At 37.1% G+C, this 18,193-nt stretch overlaps 1 protein-coding gene across 9 annotated transcripts in view; it reads left to right on the top strand.

Annotated features, from left to right (window-relative positions):
• Usp15 (ubiquitin specific peptidase 15) overlaps nucleotides 1-18,193 on the top strand; it is a 95,304-nt gene that overhangs the window by 40,850 nt on the left and 36,261 nt on the right. For 4 of the 9 annotated variants that reach the window (XM_031349964.1, XM_031349968.1, XM_031349966.1 and 1 more), the window contains 2 exons: nucleotides 3,420-3,506; nucleotides 9,924-10,068. In XM_031349964.1, the coding sequence (XP_031205824.1) occupies nucleotides 3,420-3,506; nucleotides 9,924-10,068 (232 nt within the window). Of the gene's footprint in view, nucleotides 1-3,419; nucleotides 3,507-8,732; nucleotides 9,689-9,923; nucleotides 10,069-18,193 lie in introns of those variants that run through there. The other 5 variants (XR_004112887.1, XM_031349965.1, XM_031349969.1 and 2 more) reach the window with 3 other exon arrangements.

Below are 18,193 nucleotides of genomic sequence, written 5' to 3'. Positions count from 1 at the left end.
TGGACAGGAAGTACTTGTCTGATAGAGCACAGTCCGTGTGGACAGGAAGTACTTGTCTGATAGAGCACCCCGAAGAGTCCGTGTGGACAGGAAGTTGGAAAGGGAAAGTACTTTGCAGATAAATCAACACTTGATACAAGATTCATTGCGATATGGAAATCTGAAAGATAATCAGTGACTTGTAGTGTGACGCTAAGACTATATTGAACTATGCTATTATTGGTCACTTGAAACATATTCACTAAGTTATACAGGCCGTCAGAACACTGGTGTTTTATAATACAACTTTCTCATAAACTTTCATTTTAAAAAATTAGTTTTATGGGAAAAGTCTGAAATTATCAACATTATGGTTGGAAAGTCAGCATTATTAGGTATCTTGCTTGAAAGTTCAGACTTTGTCAGTACTAGTTAATATTTTAATTATTTTCCTTGGAGTACTAAGCTGCTTCTGCCTATTTTTGAGAGAATGTCCTTGTAGGTACACTTGTCTGAGGAACCACAGGCGGTCGGTCATTGATGCAAAAGTAGAATGGGTAAGGCCTAGTGTCTAGTTCACACTTGGGTTCACACTTGTGTTCACACTGGTTGTACAGCTTAGCACGCAGCACATCTGCTTTATGCAAGTTTCCAACTTGCCAAACAATATTTAAAGAAAGTTTTTGAAGTGTTTTGTTTTTGTTTGTTTGTTTGTTTGGTTGGTTGGTTGTTGTTGTTGTTTTGTATTTTTAATGGGGTTAAGAAAGATAAACTTGTCATACTGTTTTTCTTTTTAACATACTGACGTTATTTTCACAGGAAAGTTTCCACAGGTTTCCAAGATCCAATCTACCAAGCCTTCAGTCTATACCCAGGGCCCTGAGACATCTCTCTTTCCAACTGTCTGTGCGTTGAATCTTATCCCTTTCTCACTCAAGATTGTCCCGACCTGTGTCCCACCCACTCCCATCTTCCAGACCTCTTCTCAGGGCGTGCTACAATGTCTATTGTGAAGTGTTGTTAGGAACAGGGTTCAGGGTGGTAAAGACTGCAGTATGGTAGTATGTTCCAATTCATCCACATGTGCCAGGAGTTTGGTCAACATTGATTTTGAATATCAATCCAGAAAAAGCTATCAAATAACATTCAGATGCCACGAAAGTGTCTTGGGTCTTCATCCCAAGTCCATGCACACTACTCTGAGAACTGCCTTTCAGACACAAGCGTGTTGTCCTTGCTCACTCCACTTCCTTAATCCCACCCTTAATTGAATCCCCCTTCAGTTGTCTTGATAGTTTCCTAATCTATACTCTATTCATTCTGTCTTTCTCTCCCCTAGTAAGTAATCTTACTAGAATGTGAATCAGATGACATTGATGATCCTTGTTAAAGTGTGTAATGTTCCATCAGCTGGGTGAAACTTTGGTTCCTTCTTAAGACATAAAAGGCTCCTTATTATGGTCCCTGTCTTAGCTCCTCCTCTTCCTACCACCATATACCTATGTCAGCCAGGGACAGTTTACTATTAATTCTCTAAACTCAGTTGTGTCTGCAGTCCCACACATTTACATATGCTGTTTTTCCTACTTTGAATACTCCTCATTCCTTTGTGTATGTATACTCTTCCAGTTGCTTCTTGGCACACCTACAGAATTCATTAGAAGTTGTTAAAGCACTTAGTGTTTTACATCTGTTTTGCTTACATAATTTCTCACCCACTAAATTGCAAGTTTGCTTGAGATCTGGAGCTATATCTTCTTATATTCTCAGACTCAACTAAAAACAAAAGCACATAGTAGTAATTTGATTAATGTTTTAAGTTCAGCTACTCATCAATAGTAAAAACTCTGGACAGACAAGAAATATATAGGCAAATATATGTCTCCACTTAAATGGAGACCATCTTTATTTTCATAATTTTTACTCAAAATAAAATGGAAGGGAATCCTGGAACATAGAACTGAATCGAGTTTTGAAAATTAATATATTCAATTCATTGCTACAATTCAAACTCTAACCCCATTATATTTTTTTTCCCTACATAAAAATGTTTAAGAAGTGGCCAGTATAGTGGTATACACCTTCAGTCCCAGCCCTGAGGCCGCAGAGACAGGTGGATCTCTGAGATCGAGGCCAGCCAGGTCAAGGCTACACACTGAAACCCTATCTCAAAAAGCAAACAAACAAAAGACTTAAATTATCAAAGGCAAAAGATTTCTGTTTATTAATATTGGAAAAGTAGTAGCTAAAATGTTAGTGGCATTAAAGCTTTAAAATGTTTACTGTATTTTCTCTTAAAACTCGGCAGCCTGTATCTTCTATTTTAGCTTAGCACAATAAAATATTATCCTGTGAAGGGCCTCCTGTTAGAAAGGCACCTAACATAATCCATCAATATGCAATTTTCACCAAAAAGAATCTTCTTCACAAAGAAAGGCAGTTTTTTACCACTAGTATTTTTTAAACATTTGCACTTTAAATTTTTTCTTTTATATGTAAGAAATCTCATTGCTCACCGTTTATTTCATGTAGCATACATGTTTGTATAAAGACTAAATGTAAATCAAGTACGTTTTGTAGATTATATTCTCCTGCCTGTGTGGCACTCGAGTGGAGGAGATTCAGAGTCTGTCCATCACTTCGGGCCTCGACTGGTATCTCGTGGTGGAGTTAGCACTGCACAGGTTTCACGGATGCCAGCTAGATTTCCTTAGGAAACAGGAATGCTTTACAAAGCTCAAGGGAAAGTAAATGCTCAGACAGACACCTTTATGTACTTTAATTATTTGTTTGTAATAGATTTATTGATTTTCTTTCTGTCTGTAAAGTACATTTACTATCTAAAGGCCAGTCATGGTAGAGAGTAACACCCCCACCCCAAAAAGATTCTGAACTAATGAAATGTGCATCATAAAGTCAAATAGTTATATGTTCTTCAGTTTTTCCAGAGACAGTTTTGTCCAAACACTGTTTCTTGAGATTATGTTTGGAGTTCTCCTTTGCTCTTTCCAAGTGACATCAGGATTTATGAATCAGTGACATTCTCTGAGGACTGCATGCGTCAGCACTGCGTGTAACTACATTACCCTGGTACCCACAGAGAGAGTAAATAGCCTCACCCTGTAAATGCACAGAAACTGGCTGTAAAGTGCTAGGGACTGTTCCCCTGAGAAATGATAGATTGACTTAGTAGGTTTATAAGAATAGCAAGTTTTATAATTTCACAAATTTTATTTGAAAAAGTTCCCTTTATACCATTATATTTCAAAGGAAAAATACATTGAAAATTAAAAACCAAATGATACTATAATTAGTTTGACCATAAAATCTGTTTTTCAGTATTCATTTACTATAAACATTGTCATCTGTTTCTTTTCTTTATTTCATAATTTCATAATTTTTCATTTTTTATCTAATTTGACATTTTCATATTTTTAAAGGTCCCCAGGTGCATCCAATTTTTCAACTTTACCAAAGATCTCTCCTTCATCTCTATCAAATAATTATAACAACATCAACAACAGAAAGTAAGCACTGAATCTTCAAACCTCTTTGTTTAATTGGTTGGCCCTATTATGGTTGCAAAAAGATCTCTTGTATCTAAATTTAGGGTAAAAGTCTTTGTGAATCAAAATTTGCTTTCCTTTAAATTACTGATAGCTCTTTCAAGAGTCACTTTACAAGAAATAAAACTCCTTTTAAAAACTACTCGGCTTAATATAGAATAGTATAATAGTTAACTGAAAAATAAAAAGAACTTTCTGAATTTTGTATTCTAAAATTTAGATTCTAACTATTGAAATCTTCATAGGACTTTCTTACAACTCAAGGACAAAATAACCCTTGTGTCATCTTAGTCTAGTTAATCACATAATAAAGCCTGTATCAGCGAGTCTGACCTGAAAGCACATATCATGCAAAAATCACTTTTTTAAAATATTAAATAAGGAGGATTTTTTCCATATTAAGTGATATTTAGAATAATGCAGTTTGTAAAAATATGTGATTGGCTTAATTGAATTTTAAAAGGTCAGAAGTCACACGGACCTTCCTGTGTCATGTAAAGTGTATGTCTGCTGAACTCAGGTTACCAGGCTTGTTTGTATACTAAACAGTTGACAGGCTGAGCCAGCTTACTGGCAAAACATGGCATTTGTATTTTACTGGGAGAAAGAAAAAGAAATATATTGTAATTGTGATTTGCCCAACCCAGTGTGTGAGACCTTCTGTCCAAATAAGATTACCTATCTTTAATAATGGGTGTGATATGTACCCTGTGGTTATGTGTTACTTTAACACTTAAGGTGGCTTAACATTTTAGTACACTTCTCAAATGGCATCGTATTTATCAGTTTGAAAACACTAAAGCAGTTTGAAGTACTCGTAAATGAAGCGGTAACTCTATTTACTATCTTAACTTCCCTGTTAAAATTCTTAGGTTTTGTAGGAACTTGCTAAAGTGCTTCTGACATGTCTGGGTGTTCAGTAGATGATAATAGCTAAAATGATTTTAAAGGGAAAACTGAGGAGGGTTAAATGTGACATACGAGAAAATGAAACATAGAAACAGCACTTTTACAAAGAGCACACACACAGGCTAATGGGGCAGCAGCTTTCCAAAGAGTACAGGCCAGTGGATCAGCAGCCCAGAACACACTTAGTCGGACAGTAATGTCAGGACTGCAGAGTCTTCTACATGGTTTCTCTATAGAACTTTTAATCCAAGATTAATCAGGCATTTAAAAGAAGGTAAAGTAATAAAAAAAAAAAAGATTTTTTTTTTAATGTATAAACACGTTTGTAAAGGTAAACCATTTTCTGAATCAGAAAATGAAGTAATATAAATGGATATAAAAGGAACTGAGTGTAAGGATTTTATGTTGTCAAACTTCCCACTAGTTATTGTTGTAAACTAAAACCATAAAAAGTTAAAAGTGTAATGTCTGTTCCTTAAGGCTTTTTCTGAGTGGCTGAATATTGACACACCTTTTCCGTGATGTTCCCCAATTCAAGCAATCTTCACATATTACCTCATTTCATAATTAACAAAAAATGCAATATATATTAGCATTGTACTGTCATGTAGTAGGGAAGCATGGACAGTGTGAATATTCAGATGCTATATTGATTTGTGTGTAAACGTTCATACCAGTGCAAAAGACTGAGAAACTCTTCCCAACCCAGCTTATGTCTTCTCTGTATTTTAATTCGTCAAAATTACTTTCTGTAGGGGATAAAATTTTGTTTTAACAGTTGCAGATGGCTCCTGCGTTTACTATAAAATGAAAATTTCAGGTGTACTGTGCCCTTACACTCATTTTAACAAGATATAGTGGTATTTACTAACAACAGACTGTATTTTGGCTAGAGTCATTGTGTTGGTGTATGTGATCTCTTGTTTCTCTTGTTTTTCTGTTTTTGTCTTTTTTTTCCCCCTTTATAAAATAAAAATATCCTAGTGTAGTCTAGTCTCAGAACCTCTGAACGGAGAGACTCCTGAGGGGAGCTGCAGCCTATTTTAGGGACTTGTAACAGAAACTACCTCCTGAGGGGCCTCTCTGGCATCCTTGGTGAGTTTGAAAGAAAGTTGGATGCATGATCTACCTTTCTGAGTAATGGACAGAATTTAGGGATGTGTGTGTGTGTGTGTGTGTGTGTGTGTGTGTGTGTGTGTGTGTGTGTCTATGTTTACATGTCTGTGTGTTGTAATTTGAATTAATATGCTTAGTGCCCATTTTACATAAGGCTATCTCTTGATTTTCATGTGACTTGAAGAAATAAATAGCAGCCAAAGACTTGAGATAGAAATGGTGCACTTTCAGTTTCAGTAAGAGTCGGGGCAAGGGAGTAAGTGACCTCTCAGTAACAGCTTTATAACTGGATACGTATGTCGGCAGATTTAAACTGTGTTAGAATCCATAGTTAAACTGCAGACTTATTATATGATAGGAACAGTACATAAGATTGTATAAAACATTTGCAAGTCCAGAAATAACATCGTTGTTGTAAATGTGATAAAGAACACTTACAATTATTTCATTTAAATTTAATAAAACTTTTTTATTTAAAAAAAAATTGTGAAGCGTCTGTTTTTAGAGTGCACTTCATTTACCCTGTACAGAAATGTTACCTCTTAGGTGATAAAATATTTCTGCCTCAATTATAAGATATAAGCAATTTTTATATCTGCCAAATTTTTAAACTGTAATATGGTTTTTACCTTATTTTTCTACACTACTGTATTTGATATATTACTAACATTGCTACTCAAGGTATTTTAATGATCTACTGTCTAGATTTTAACACTTCATATCAAAGTAAGTGTTCTGTTGATTTTATTCAGTTTCCTTTGAAATGAAATGATGTCCTGTATGAGATTAAGTCATAGCAGTAATTGTAGATTTTATAGACATCTAGGACTTGACATCTGTTTTTGCTAAATACCGTAGTTGAATACATTTTCATTAACTGCAGAGTAAGCTTGATCATATGTTTACAATGTCAAACAGTAATCCTGATTGAAAATTCAATCTGAAAGTTATATTAAGAAGTCAGTTCTGAGACCATTTAAAACTTTCCATTTTCTTTTCTTTTTTTTTAAAGATTTATTTATTTATTATATATAAGTACACTGTAGCTGTCTTTAGACGCACCAGAAGAGGGCATCAGATTTCATTACAGATGGTTGTGACCCACCATGTGGTTGCTGGGGGTTTAAACTCAGGACCTCTGAAAGAGCAGTCAGTGCTCTTAACCGCTGAGCCATCTCTCCAGCCCAACTTTCCATTTTCACATATTAAAGAGAGTTTACAATACAGAGTTAACACAATTTACTTTTTGTTTGTTTTGTTTTGTTTTGGAGACAGGGTTTCTCTGTGTAGCACTGGCTGTCCTGGAACTCACTTTGTAGACCAGGCTGGCCTGGAATTCAGAGATCTTTCTGACTCTGCCTCCCAAGTGCTAGGATTAGAGGCGTGCGCCACCACTGCCTGGCCTAACACAATATACTTTTAAAACTCCTATTAATATTTCTGCAAATTGAATTTTTCAATAGCATATGCTGCAGAGATGATGACTAGCTTCCAGTCACTAGCAAAAAGGAACGACAGAGGTGTCTCCAGAGTACACCTGTTAGCTTTTGTACAAAACAAAACATAAAGTAAACCACGTTAATTCTGTATTGTAAACTCTCTCTAATGAAAGCTTTTAAGTTCCTGTAGATTTGTTGAGTGATAGAAGCTGTTAGCTTTTGTGCTGTCCTTCACAAGCTTTAATGTGGAGTGTAAGTCACCTGAAGAGGTTACTCGTGAAGTGTTTGCAGTTCACTGTCTTTCATTACGTCTTCGAGCAGACAGCCTGTCTTAATCTTTGGGTGAGCGCTGTACCGATGCCCATCATTTAAACCAAAGTATAGACGCTGCTTAAAGGATTCGTTTAAAACAACGAGAAACCTGCTCTACTCATAAGGTTTTCTCATTTCTGAGTAAGTTAAAATTTTAGCCCATAAAAATAGTCTGTTTTACTTTTAACATAAGACTTATTATCATTCTAATGAATAAAAGTTCCCAGCATCTGTGTTACATGTAAGGAGCGACTGCTCGCCCTCTCTCTCCTGGGGTAAGCATGTAAATAGGCTTGAGTTGGGGGAGGTGCACACATGAGCACTCAGGAATATGTAGTAAGGGTACTTTGCGCTTTTGCTGTGGCTACTTAAATTTCACTATTTTTTCAAAGCCAAGGTGTATCTGTTTTTCCTTCTCTGTTATGTGTAGAAATGTACAACAGATACTGTCCTTTTAAAAACATGTATAGAAGATCCTGATTTTAATTAAATTCTGATGATGATACATTAAATTGCCAACACGTACCTGGCAAGCTTTTAGTTACTAGGACTAGAAAACAGAAGTAATAAGGCAAGTAATTTTACAAAGAAGAAACTTGAACTCCATGTGTCTGCGTAATAATTAAGTTTAAAACAAACAGCTACACGTCCTGAACTATGAATTTGATTTCATCAAGCTTGCATTTCTCTGGACCTTGGTATTTTCATTTAATCTTTGAGTAGATCCTTTTAGGAAGACTGGGAGCTGATTATTTATTTATTTATTTATTTATTTATTTATTTATTTATTAAAGTGTGTATTTAGCTGAAAACATCTGCATAATCTCATTAAAAACTGATTCAGAAGGATGATCTCATTGGATTATATTAGAGTGCAAGAGAAAAGATAGAGGATAAAGAAGCTGAAAACCTCAGCATCAGCTGGAGGATGGAAATGAGCAATGGGAAAGAGGAAGCAGCAAAAGATAGGGAAGTCCTTTACAGAAAGCATGAGACAGCCCTGACTGCTAGGGCAAGCATGCTTAGGAATGAGGATTGCATCAGCAGAGGAGGGACAGAGGCCAGGGTCTGTTAGGGTTAGCAGTGAAGATCTGTAAGCAACTGCATCAAAGCAGGGGCTTCTGCCATCTCTAAGTGCTGTCTCATCAGAGACATGAGTCCTTTATGAACTCTTAGGAAAGGGAAGGGCAGCAGTATGGTTTTGTAATCTCATAACCTTTAGGGAAGTTTAGAATGTGATGTCTCTGTTCTAGACGAGAGTGAATAAATAAATGTAGCCATGCTTTACCCGGAGGAAGGATTCCTATAAAGTGCCTTGGCCAAGCTCTGAGTGATGTTTCTAGTCCTCGAGACAGAAACTGGGATAATTTCCTGTCTTACACATAGTTTGTTATGGTGAAAGTGCTCCAGTGCCTGGTCACAAGAGGTCAAGGGTCTGTCCTTGCTGACCTCCAGCCGGCACGCTGCCTGCCACTCTTGGGCTGACTTGTTCTTTCTTTTGTCTTACCTGTTTGGTGTGTGTATGTTTACTAAAACCTTTTTAGAATAAGCAGTAATGTAGTTCATATAAACCATTATAATACCCTAGTGAGAGTATAATTATAGAACAATAATATGAAATATTTTATTTTCAAATGAGCTAACTATCAGAAATGAGTATAAGCAGTCAGTATCATAAGTCACTGGCTTATTATATTTGTAAAGCTGTAGTTTATTTATACCATCATTTACTTTTAGCCCGACTTTGATTTGCATTCAAGTTCAGCCTCAGCAATAAAAAAATTTTGAAAGTCTGATATTTTAAAACTGCCCTAAACAATCTCTTATATTCTTATAAAACATCCAATCTCTAAAAACCTAAGAATTCACCTTTTTACAAGATTATTATATGTAAAAATAAGATTTAGCCTATTGACTTAATTCTTTCTAAAATTATTTTGATTTGCTAAATTTTAGATTGTAGAGGGATTTAAAACAGTTTTTGAATTGATAAAGTTAAAGCACGGCATTGCAGCGACTGGAAGAAAGGGCACTAAGTACCACTGGGTCTCCTTGCACACGGTCCCTTCAGCGCTCCTGCTCAGGGCTGTTCTCTGCATGGGTGCTGACCTTGCTACTCAAGCATAGCCGCTATAGATAGAACTTTCAATGCATCTCAACAGTGATGTCACAGTGGCCTTGGGCTTCTCAGTGCTCATCTGTAACTAAAGCCCAGCTCTCCTTGCCCCATACACTAGCAGACGAATTCAAAAGGGACATAAATGAGATGATTTATTGCTGCGGGTGGTGTCTAAAATCTGAGTGTTTTAATTTTGATGGAGCAATGCAGAATGGAGCAAGCCATGATGCTGCTCCCCTTAACCCAGGGTAGAATGATATAATAGTGGGGTTTATTGAGTGGCATGCTATGATACAGTGTTCTGTTGCTTGGATAAAGAATGCTGTAATTAAGGCGGTTTCTTTGAAAATGCTACCTCAAAAAGTACTAGTTGAAGAAAAAGATAATGATTAACCACATAGCTCATGAATAGGTTTAAAGTACTCTTTATTGTAACTATATTATGATGTAATGGGCTGCATTTTTATAATTTTTTTCTTCCAGTGTGAAAAACTCAAATTATTGTCTCCCGTCATATACTGCTTATAAGAACTATGATTATTCAGAACCTGGAAGAAACAATGAACAGCCAGGCCTGTGTGGCTTAAGTAACTTGGGAAATACGTGTTTCATGAACTCAGCCATTCAGGTAGGTCTTTCCAAGTAGAGGGAAATGTGTTCACGGAATCATTGCTACAAAAAGAACACAGTTATTTAGTCTTTATCTTTTCATGTTAGTACCAGAATATTATGTGTTTGGACAGTTTATAATTTTTGGGATATTTAGGCATGTACATACTGCTGGAATTAGGATGTCATCCTGTCTCTCAGTTAGGTAGCATGACTTATTGCTCTATTCAGACTGATTGTTACTTCATGCAAAACATCATTTCAGGCAGGCAATTTAAATTACCAAAGTAGAAGCAATGATACTTCTCCTTTATTCAATAGAACTCTGTTGCTTTAAAAAATAAAATGTTAAAACCTTAACTAGGGCTTGATATTTAAGATCTTTCTCTTCCAGAGCTTTTTTTGGGTGTACAAGAGAGATTACTGCTTTTTTCCCATGTCTTCTGTAGAGCTTTTCTTTGTGTTGTGTTCCATGTGCTCTTCCATATTTGTTAGATATTTATGTCTCTAATTCTGAGGTAATGAAAGAAATGTATATTGAGGTTGCTATCATATATATAAATTAGAGTAGGTTGCTCCATTCCCTTATTATAGATAAAATTATGTGTTTTTAAAAGCCCAGGGTAAGGCTAGACACAGATACAGAGCATGGCTGGTGGATTACCATGAACGATGCGCTTTGTCATCCAGACATGTCATTAATTCAGCTGAGTCCTAAATTAACCCTTCTCTTCGCAGCTTCTCTGCCAGTCAAAGTGTAGCCAAACTGTCTAGGCCAAGAGTTGGCAATAAACTAGAGGGAACAGGGACATAGTTTCTTAGTGGGACCATTCAGGAAATACCTGTGTGTTAGGCAGAGACTGGATAAATTAGTAAAATCTTCTTTAAACTTTTTGGGATGACCGGTGATCCTGCCTGGACGTGGATTGCTTTATCCTGTTGTTGTTCAAGGATTCTTACTGGCTAGATGTTATTTAACAATATGCTGCTCTCATAGCTGCTTAGGAAGCAGTGAAATAGTGGGCCCTGAGCTCCCAGAAAAGAGCAGAGGAAAAGCAAGCTGGCTCCCTCTGTAGGTCGTGCCCTGGCCAGTGTAGAAAACTTACCTTGTGTTTATCTCACAAAGACCTAGTGTCTGAAGAAGATACAGTGTGACATGCTGTTACAACCAACCTTTTCTTTCATGTGTTGTGCCCTGATAGCACAGGAGTGAGTCTTTGGCGTTCTCTCAGGGTTAGTTCTGGCAGTCCCTCCAAAGTGGCACCACAGGCTGGCTTCTCATGTCGTTGACATAGTCTGCTTCCCTCCTTGTGTTTATCTGCAGTTTCTTAAAACAGTTATTATAATTTAGTCATTTGGGGAAATTCTTTTCCTTTCTTTTTCTTTCTCTTTTTGAGACAGTGTCCACTCTTACTCTAGTCTAGGCTGACCTAACTAGGCTGACCTCCCTCATGGGTCATTGTAATTCTTTTCATGAATAATGAGTTGATAGGCATGAGCCATTATATTTTGTTCAGCTAGAATTGGCTGGTTTTTGGTTTTTTGGGCTTTTTGTTTTGTTTTGTTTTTTTTGTTTTGTTTTTGTTTTTTTTTTTTGTTTTGTTTTTCATCTGTTCTTTTTATTGTAACTAATTGGCAAACCTTAATCATGTCTTTTATTATAGCTCAGTGTGACCATTAGGGTAGTGCTTTAACTTTTCAGTAGTAATCATAAAGACTGTTGGTAGAAATTCTAACAGTAACTGTGTTAAGTAGTGGATAGTATTCGATGCTCATGTCTTAATTTTGTTAAAACTATGCTTCCTCTAAAACAAAGCTCTTCTAAATAAGTTAGAAAAAGGAAAAAATTATTGTATTTATTTTCATGAATATTGGTGTTTTACAGAAGGTGTCAGATCCCCTCGGACAGGATTACATACAGTCAGAGCTACTGTGTTAGAGCTAGGAATCAAGCCCTGGTCCTTTAGAAAAGCAGACGATGCACTTTCACAGGAGCCCTGTCTCCAGCCCCCCAAATTATTTTTATCTTTTTCTGCTTTTGTCTTTTAATTTAAGTCCAGGATCTCAAAGGTAGAACTTCAGTTATATTCTTTTCAGATTTTCCTCACTTATGTTTTGTTTTTTTTTTCCTCTTTGTAACTTTAGAATGAAAGCCCAGTCACGAGCTTCCAAACATATTCTAACAGTTTTACTCATGATGAATGTTGATGTACTGTCTTTCAGTAATTCAGATTTGTGTGAAAATTAGCCTTTTTTTTCTTTGAGAGAGAGAGAATGGGTTATGTTTAGCAGTGACATTTGATCACCAATGATTAATAACATGATTTAATATCATTATTTTAGTTATTCTCAGTATTTTTCTGATATAATGATATCTTAGCTTTTTCTACTGCAGAGTCTTGCCATGTAGTTTTATTTGGCTGAAATTTATTTAACACCATTTATATGTGGAATACTTTGGGCAGTCTTGTAGCATGAAACTGAAAGAAGCCATCAATGCTACGCTGGTAGGGCACCAGCAGGCAGGCCGGCCTGTTCACATCTTTGCAGACTCTCTGACCGGAGCTCTGAAATCTCTCCACCCGACTGGCTAGGTTCCCATGGAGGGTCGTTGCCACGACAACCCCATGGTTCCAAATTCCCACAGCCTTTTGGGGTACACTTCTTGCAAACCCACGCTTTGCCACCGTACCTTTCTCTCTGGAACCCAGTTGGGTCTTGCGTGAAGGAAACACCACACAAACTTAGTTCAGAATTGACAGGTAACACAATCTCTAGTTGCAGCAACTAGGATCCTAATTTGTAAGCCATTCAAAGTTAAATCCTCCGACCAGGGGCCTCCACTACCTACATTTTGGCCATCATGCTCTCATCTAAAAGCCCATCTCCTTCTTCTCCCCTCTTACTCTTTCCAACCCAGAAATCTCACCTGCTCCTCACCCAGTGATTGGTTCTCTGAAATCTTTATTCATTAGGGGAAGGTTCTCTTGAAGTCACCTCAGTAGGATTCACTCCTTGTCCCAGGCAGCCCCTCTTGGAGAAGCGGAATTAGCATCAAAATGCAAACAGCACCAGGGCTATCCACAACACAGTCTAACTTGATTATTATGAATTATGTTATAGATATTACAATATCAGTTTTTGGTTTTTAATTATTAAAACTGTTCTTTAATTATCACGTAAAAAGTTAATGTCCTCAGTAACTAAGTTGACGTGGAAACATTGCTTAGTTTGTGTGGAGTTCTCAGAACCCTGTCTCCCGTTTCACATTTTTTCAGTGTTGGAGGTGATTTAACTAGCATTAAATGAAAAGGTTTCAGGAGCTCCCCAACCCTTGTCATTTCCTGGGAGCTGCCACCCTCCCCACCTCCATGGATTTGAAGCAGGGAGTGGTAGGGTGTTCCCACTGGAAGGCAGCACAGCCTAAGGTGATATTTTCATCCTCTTAACAGACACAATAGGGCTCCAAACAGATTCTAGGAAGTTAGTTTTCTTGTCATACAATATAAAGTGAGCTGATATTCCAAACATTTTTAAAGTCAACCTCTTTTCTCCAATCTATTGAATTGGGAAAAAATATAAATTCAGAAGAATGATAAATAAAAGAGAAAATAAATACTTTTCAAGTAATATAAGAAGTAATGCTATACAGAATAGTATTCTTTGGGTCCAGTGGAATGGATCAGGATGGGTGGGAATCTGTCACCAAGCCTTGTTTCTGGATTCAATCCTAAGGTCCCTTATGGTAGGAGAAGGGGCCCCACAGGTTGTCTGCTGGCTTCAGCTCACATACTTCTGTGTGCTCATTCAGGTAAGCACACACTGACAACATTCTTTAAAGAAACAAGGCCATCATATTGTAGAACAACAGGAAAGTGCAGCTGACAGGGGCGTTCCTTTGTGTTATTCCATAGCTTTAGATAAGATTCGTTAGGACCCCTACTTGTCTTGAGGATTTCTTTTTGTTGTTGTGATACAAATCTCATAGGCCTTGGTAATTTTATTAGTTACTGATTTTGCATTGTAGTCGGGACTGATCCAGTACTTCACACATAGTAGGCAAGTGCTTTAACTACAGGTGTGCTGTCCTCCTGGGCCCTCCTTTTAGGTTTTGTTTTGAGAGAAGGTCCAAGTTGGCCTTAACCTCGCTTTACATTGCCAGCTAGCTGGGATTTATTACAGGCCTGCACCACCAGGCCTTTTACAACTTTATTATTTTAAAGTAATTATTCTGCCCATCAAAGAAAGAAAGAAAAATTGTCATTCCTGAGACATAAGAAACTTGAAAACAATAGTTTCAGATCTTTTAAGGAAATTATTAGTTCTGATAACCTAAGAATGTTGCCAATTAAAAATCCAAATCATACTTTCCAGGACAGTGTTTAGGGTCTAATTATCAAATTCAGTTACTCAGGTCCTTCTACAAAAACTTGGAAAACAACTGTTTTCAGAACCACCTGTAAGAAAGTCCATGTCGTCAGAGCCTTTCTCAAGTCAGACGCTCACTGTACAAATGTGTGCAGGGGTATGGTCACATTGTCCTGTCTGAATTCAGGCATGGGGGAAGTGCCCTTCCTTACAGATATGTTGAGGAAGAGGAGCCTGTGAACCACACAGGTGGTTTTAGGAAACACTGCATCTGTAGTATACTAGTGTGAGAATTTAACATTCACACTGCAGAGAAGAAATTGTGCGTCTAAAACAACACCCTGTAGTTGTGTGGCTTCACTAATGCTGGTGTCTTGTCTTTGTCTCAGCTGAGGAGAAAGAGTGTAGCTTCTCTGTCCTGTCCTGTTAGTGAGCACATTTCTCTAGAACCAATATTTTTATTAACTGATAGAGTTAAATGTTTTTCTGTGTCATGAGAGTGATACATGGTTATAGATCATAGAAACTGTTTTAAAGAATGACAAATAAGTCCATCTACTTCTAAAATAGAGAATGTTTGTGCATCACCCTGGCTAACATGGTCAGCAGTGTATTTCAAAATCTAGTCAATTTTCTGTGTCTGTGGGTTCTGTATCCACAGACTCAGCCAACTACAGATAAAAACATTAATTTAATGTTTTTAATTTGCATATGAACTTAGCATTATTTTTTGTCTTTATCCCTGAAACAGACCATGCAACACCTGAGCGGCTTTGGCATTATATTGCTGAGTATAAGTAATATAAGGATGGAAATTTAGAGTCTACAAGAGAATGAATAGGTTACATGCAGAATATTTTTTCCTGTAAAGGACTTGAGCAATCAGTCCCAGGTTTTGTCATCCATGGCTATTTAAGAGCTGACTTACTGAAAGGAATCATAATGGTCATATCTGTTAACAGCACTTCTCAATATCAGTAGGCTGAAGCAGCCTGATTTTTTTTTCTAAGTTATTTTAATGTAGGGAAATTTGTCTCTAAATTTTTTACATTAATTTGTGTGTGTGTGTGTGTACACATGCGCAAGCATACATGCACATAGAGAACAACTTAAAAGTCAGCTCTTTCCTCCTGCCATGGGGTCCAAGGGATTGAACTCAAGTCCCCAGGCTTGGTGGCAGGTGCTCTCACTTGCTTTGCCATTTCGCTAGCCCCCATTATAGGATCTGTTTGGGGAACTAGAGAACAATGAAATTTAACTAATTTCTGTAATATAAAAATTGTCATTTAAGCTAACCTTTACCAAGTGCTTCTCAGCATCAGTTCCTCTTAGGGAAGGTTTAAGTTTCAGACTTAGATTCCTTGTTTCTTTTGAAAGTAAAGAAACATAGTTACATCTTTTCCCTTTTCCTCCTTCCAGCCCCTCCCACACAACCCTACTCCCTCTTAAACTATAGCCTCCTCTTCTGTCTTACTCTCCCCAGTTGTCATGCATATATGCAAACAAGTAGTAAATACAGTGTGCTCAGTCCGTCCGTGCTACTTGTTTATATATGGTTCAGGGCTGTCTACTCGGTAGTGATGACCATTAGAGGGCATCCCTAAAGAAAAGTATCTTCCCACTCTCAGCCCTCCTTTGGTGCTTGGAGCTCTTTGTGTAGATCTGAGGTTCTGTGAAATCTCATCCTGCCGTGTTAGCACGCCTGACGGTCATTGTTCAGGTCAGGGTTAGGCACCCGTGTCAACATGGTATCTTGGATGAAGCTTCCCTGTCCTTTCTGGGAGACACAATCTGAGCAGGTCCCCAGGTTCCCTGCTCTCAGTATTTTCTCCCCTTCTTTTACAATCAGCCCTAGTTCTACTAAATTGCATGTTAGTATTATCAAATCATCACTATAAAATATGGTAGATTTACATTGATAAATTCTTGAAAGAATGAGAACCAAACTGGGTCCATCATACTCTGTCTTTTTCTGATTTCTTTTAACTGGATATATTTCAATTCTAATTAGTTCAGCGTATGCGTGTTGACAATTTTTAATCCCTTCTCCTCCCCCCACCCTCACACACTTTGTTCTTGACCCTGTCTTCCTTTTTTTTTATATCAAGAAACAGTTTGTGATTGTGCATTTTACACATAACCAGCTTTCTGAGTTTGGTATTCTTTGCAGTTTAAGTACAAACGGTATATTAAATAATGTCAACCACTGTTTTACAGTAACTAAAAACTATAGTTTGGAGCAGGAAAAGGGTTAATGAATTGTTTACTGGAACCACAGTTCAGTGAATATCTACAAATGAATTACAAGTTCTCAAATTAAGCCATAGAGAGACATTACCAGTCCAGGGTTGATTGGGTTGTCAGCTCGTGGTGACCAGTGTGGTCTGTGTGCCCTATCCTCCATGCCATTTTTGTGTACTAGCTTCCTCTCCAGACAGGTCAGTCAGTTAGGTCCAAGTAGCCCTGTGTGACTACTAAGGAAACAGAGACAAAGGGAGTTCACATGACTGACATAAATAAATGAGTTGAACAGAATTGTTATTTAGACTATTCTGAGATAACCTCTTCTTTCAAAATTATGCTAATCAGAGGCTGGAGAAATGGCCAAGCCATTAATAAATGTACTTGCCAGGTTTGGTTCCCAGGACCCACATGGAGACTCAAAACCATCCTTATGTCCAGTTCAGGGTATCCAACACTCCCTTCTCCCTCCATGGGCATGAGGTCCCCATACAGTGCACATGTACAGTGCAGACAAAATACTCATTCACATAAAATAAAAGATATTTTTTAAATTGTGCTAATCAGCTAACTGGAAATTTTGTTAGCGCCTTTCATTTTGTTATGGTAAACTATACATAACAAAATTGACTATTTTACCAATAAAGTGTAAAGTTCACTGCAATTAAAGGTATTCACATTCTTGTGTGACCATTACAGACATATCTGTAATATATGAATGATGGTCCATAAAATTCACAGTAATTCCTATAATATAGCACTCTTGATTTAAGTCATCAGAGCAGTTTCCTTGAAAATTATATGCATACATAATGGTTTGATCAGAAGCATGCTCGAAATAGTTCACACATTCCCTTCAGATTTCATTCTTATATCATTGCTATTTTTATTCCATTTATGATAAAATCAATGTCTTAGATTTATATAATCACATGTATGAAGTCCTAGTTGTCATTAGGTTTAAAATAGTTTGTGAATATATATGTATATGTTTGTCAGGTATATAATTAAAATGAATTTTCCTATAGTTTTTCAAAAAAAAAAGTTATTCTAACCATTATGTTCAGAATATTATATGTTGCCAAACACAGTAGTTTTCAAGTAAGCTACATCTGTGCTGTCATTTGTTAATTTACTCTGCAAATATTTAAGTCCTATTGAGCATCTTTTACTCTGATAGGTACTATACTATGGCAGCACAGTTTTGTTTCTCTCAGATTTAGAGTGTACAGTAGGGGGAGATCAGAGGAAAAATGGAATGTGATTGTAACAAGAGTCTAGATATCTCTTAATTGATCCTGAGTGCCATGCTTCTCAGGCATTCACAATTGAGCTATGACCAAACAGTGGGGGGTGACATAGGGATATGTGGGTTCAAGTTAGATGCAGTAAAAGCAGGTCTGAAGTCCCTGAAGTTCATCAGGTGTGAGGAGCTGAGTAATAAGTGAGGTTTGTAAGGAGGACTGGAGAACTGAGGAGAAATAATGAGTGAGGTTTGTGAGGAGGACACTGGAGCACTGAGGAGAAATAATGAG

The sequence above is a fragment of the Mastomys coucha genome, unplaced genomic scaffold, assembly GCF_008632895.1.
Source record: "Mastomys coucha isolate ucsf_1 unplaced genomic scaffold, UCSF_Mcou_1 pScaffold4, whole genome shotgun sequence".
NCBI classification, from domain to species: Eukaryota; Metazoa; Chordata; class Mammalia; order Rodentia; family Muridae; genus Mastomys; species Mastomys coucha.
The sequence above is the reverse complement of the archived record's forward strand: the minus strand, read 5'-3'. Positions and strand labels throughout refer to the sequence as shown.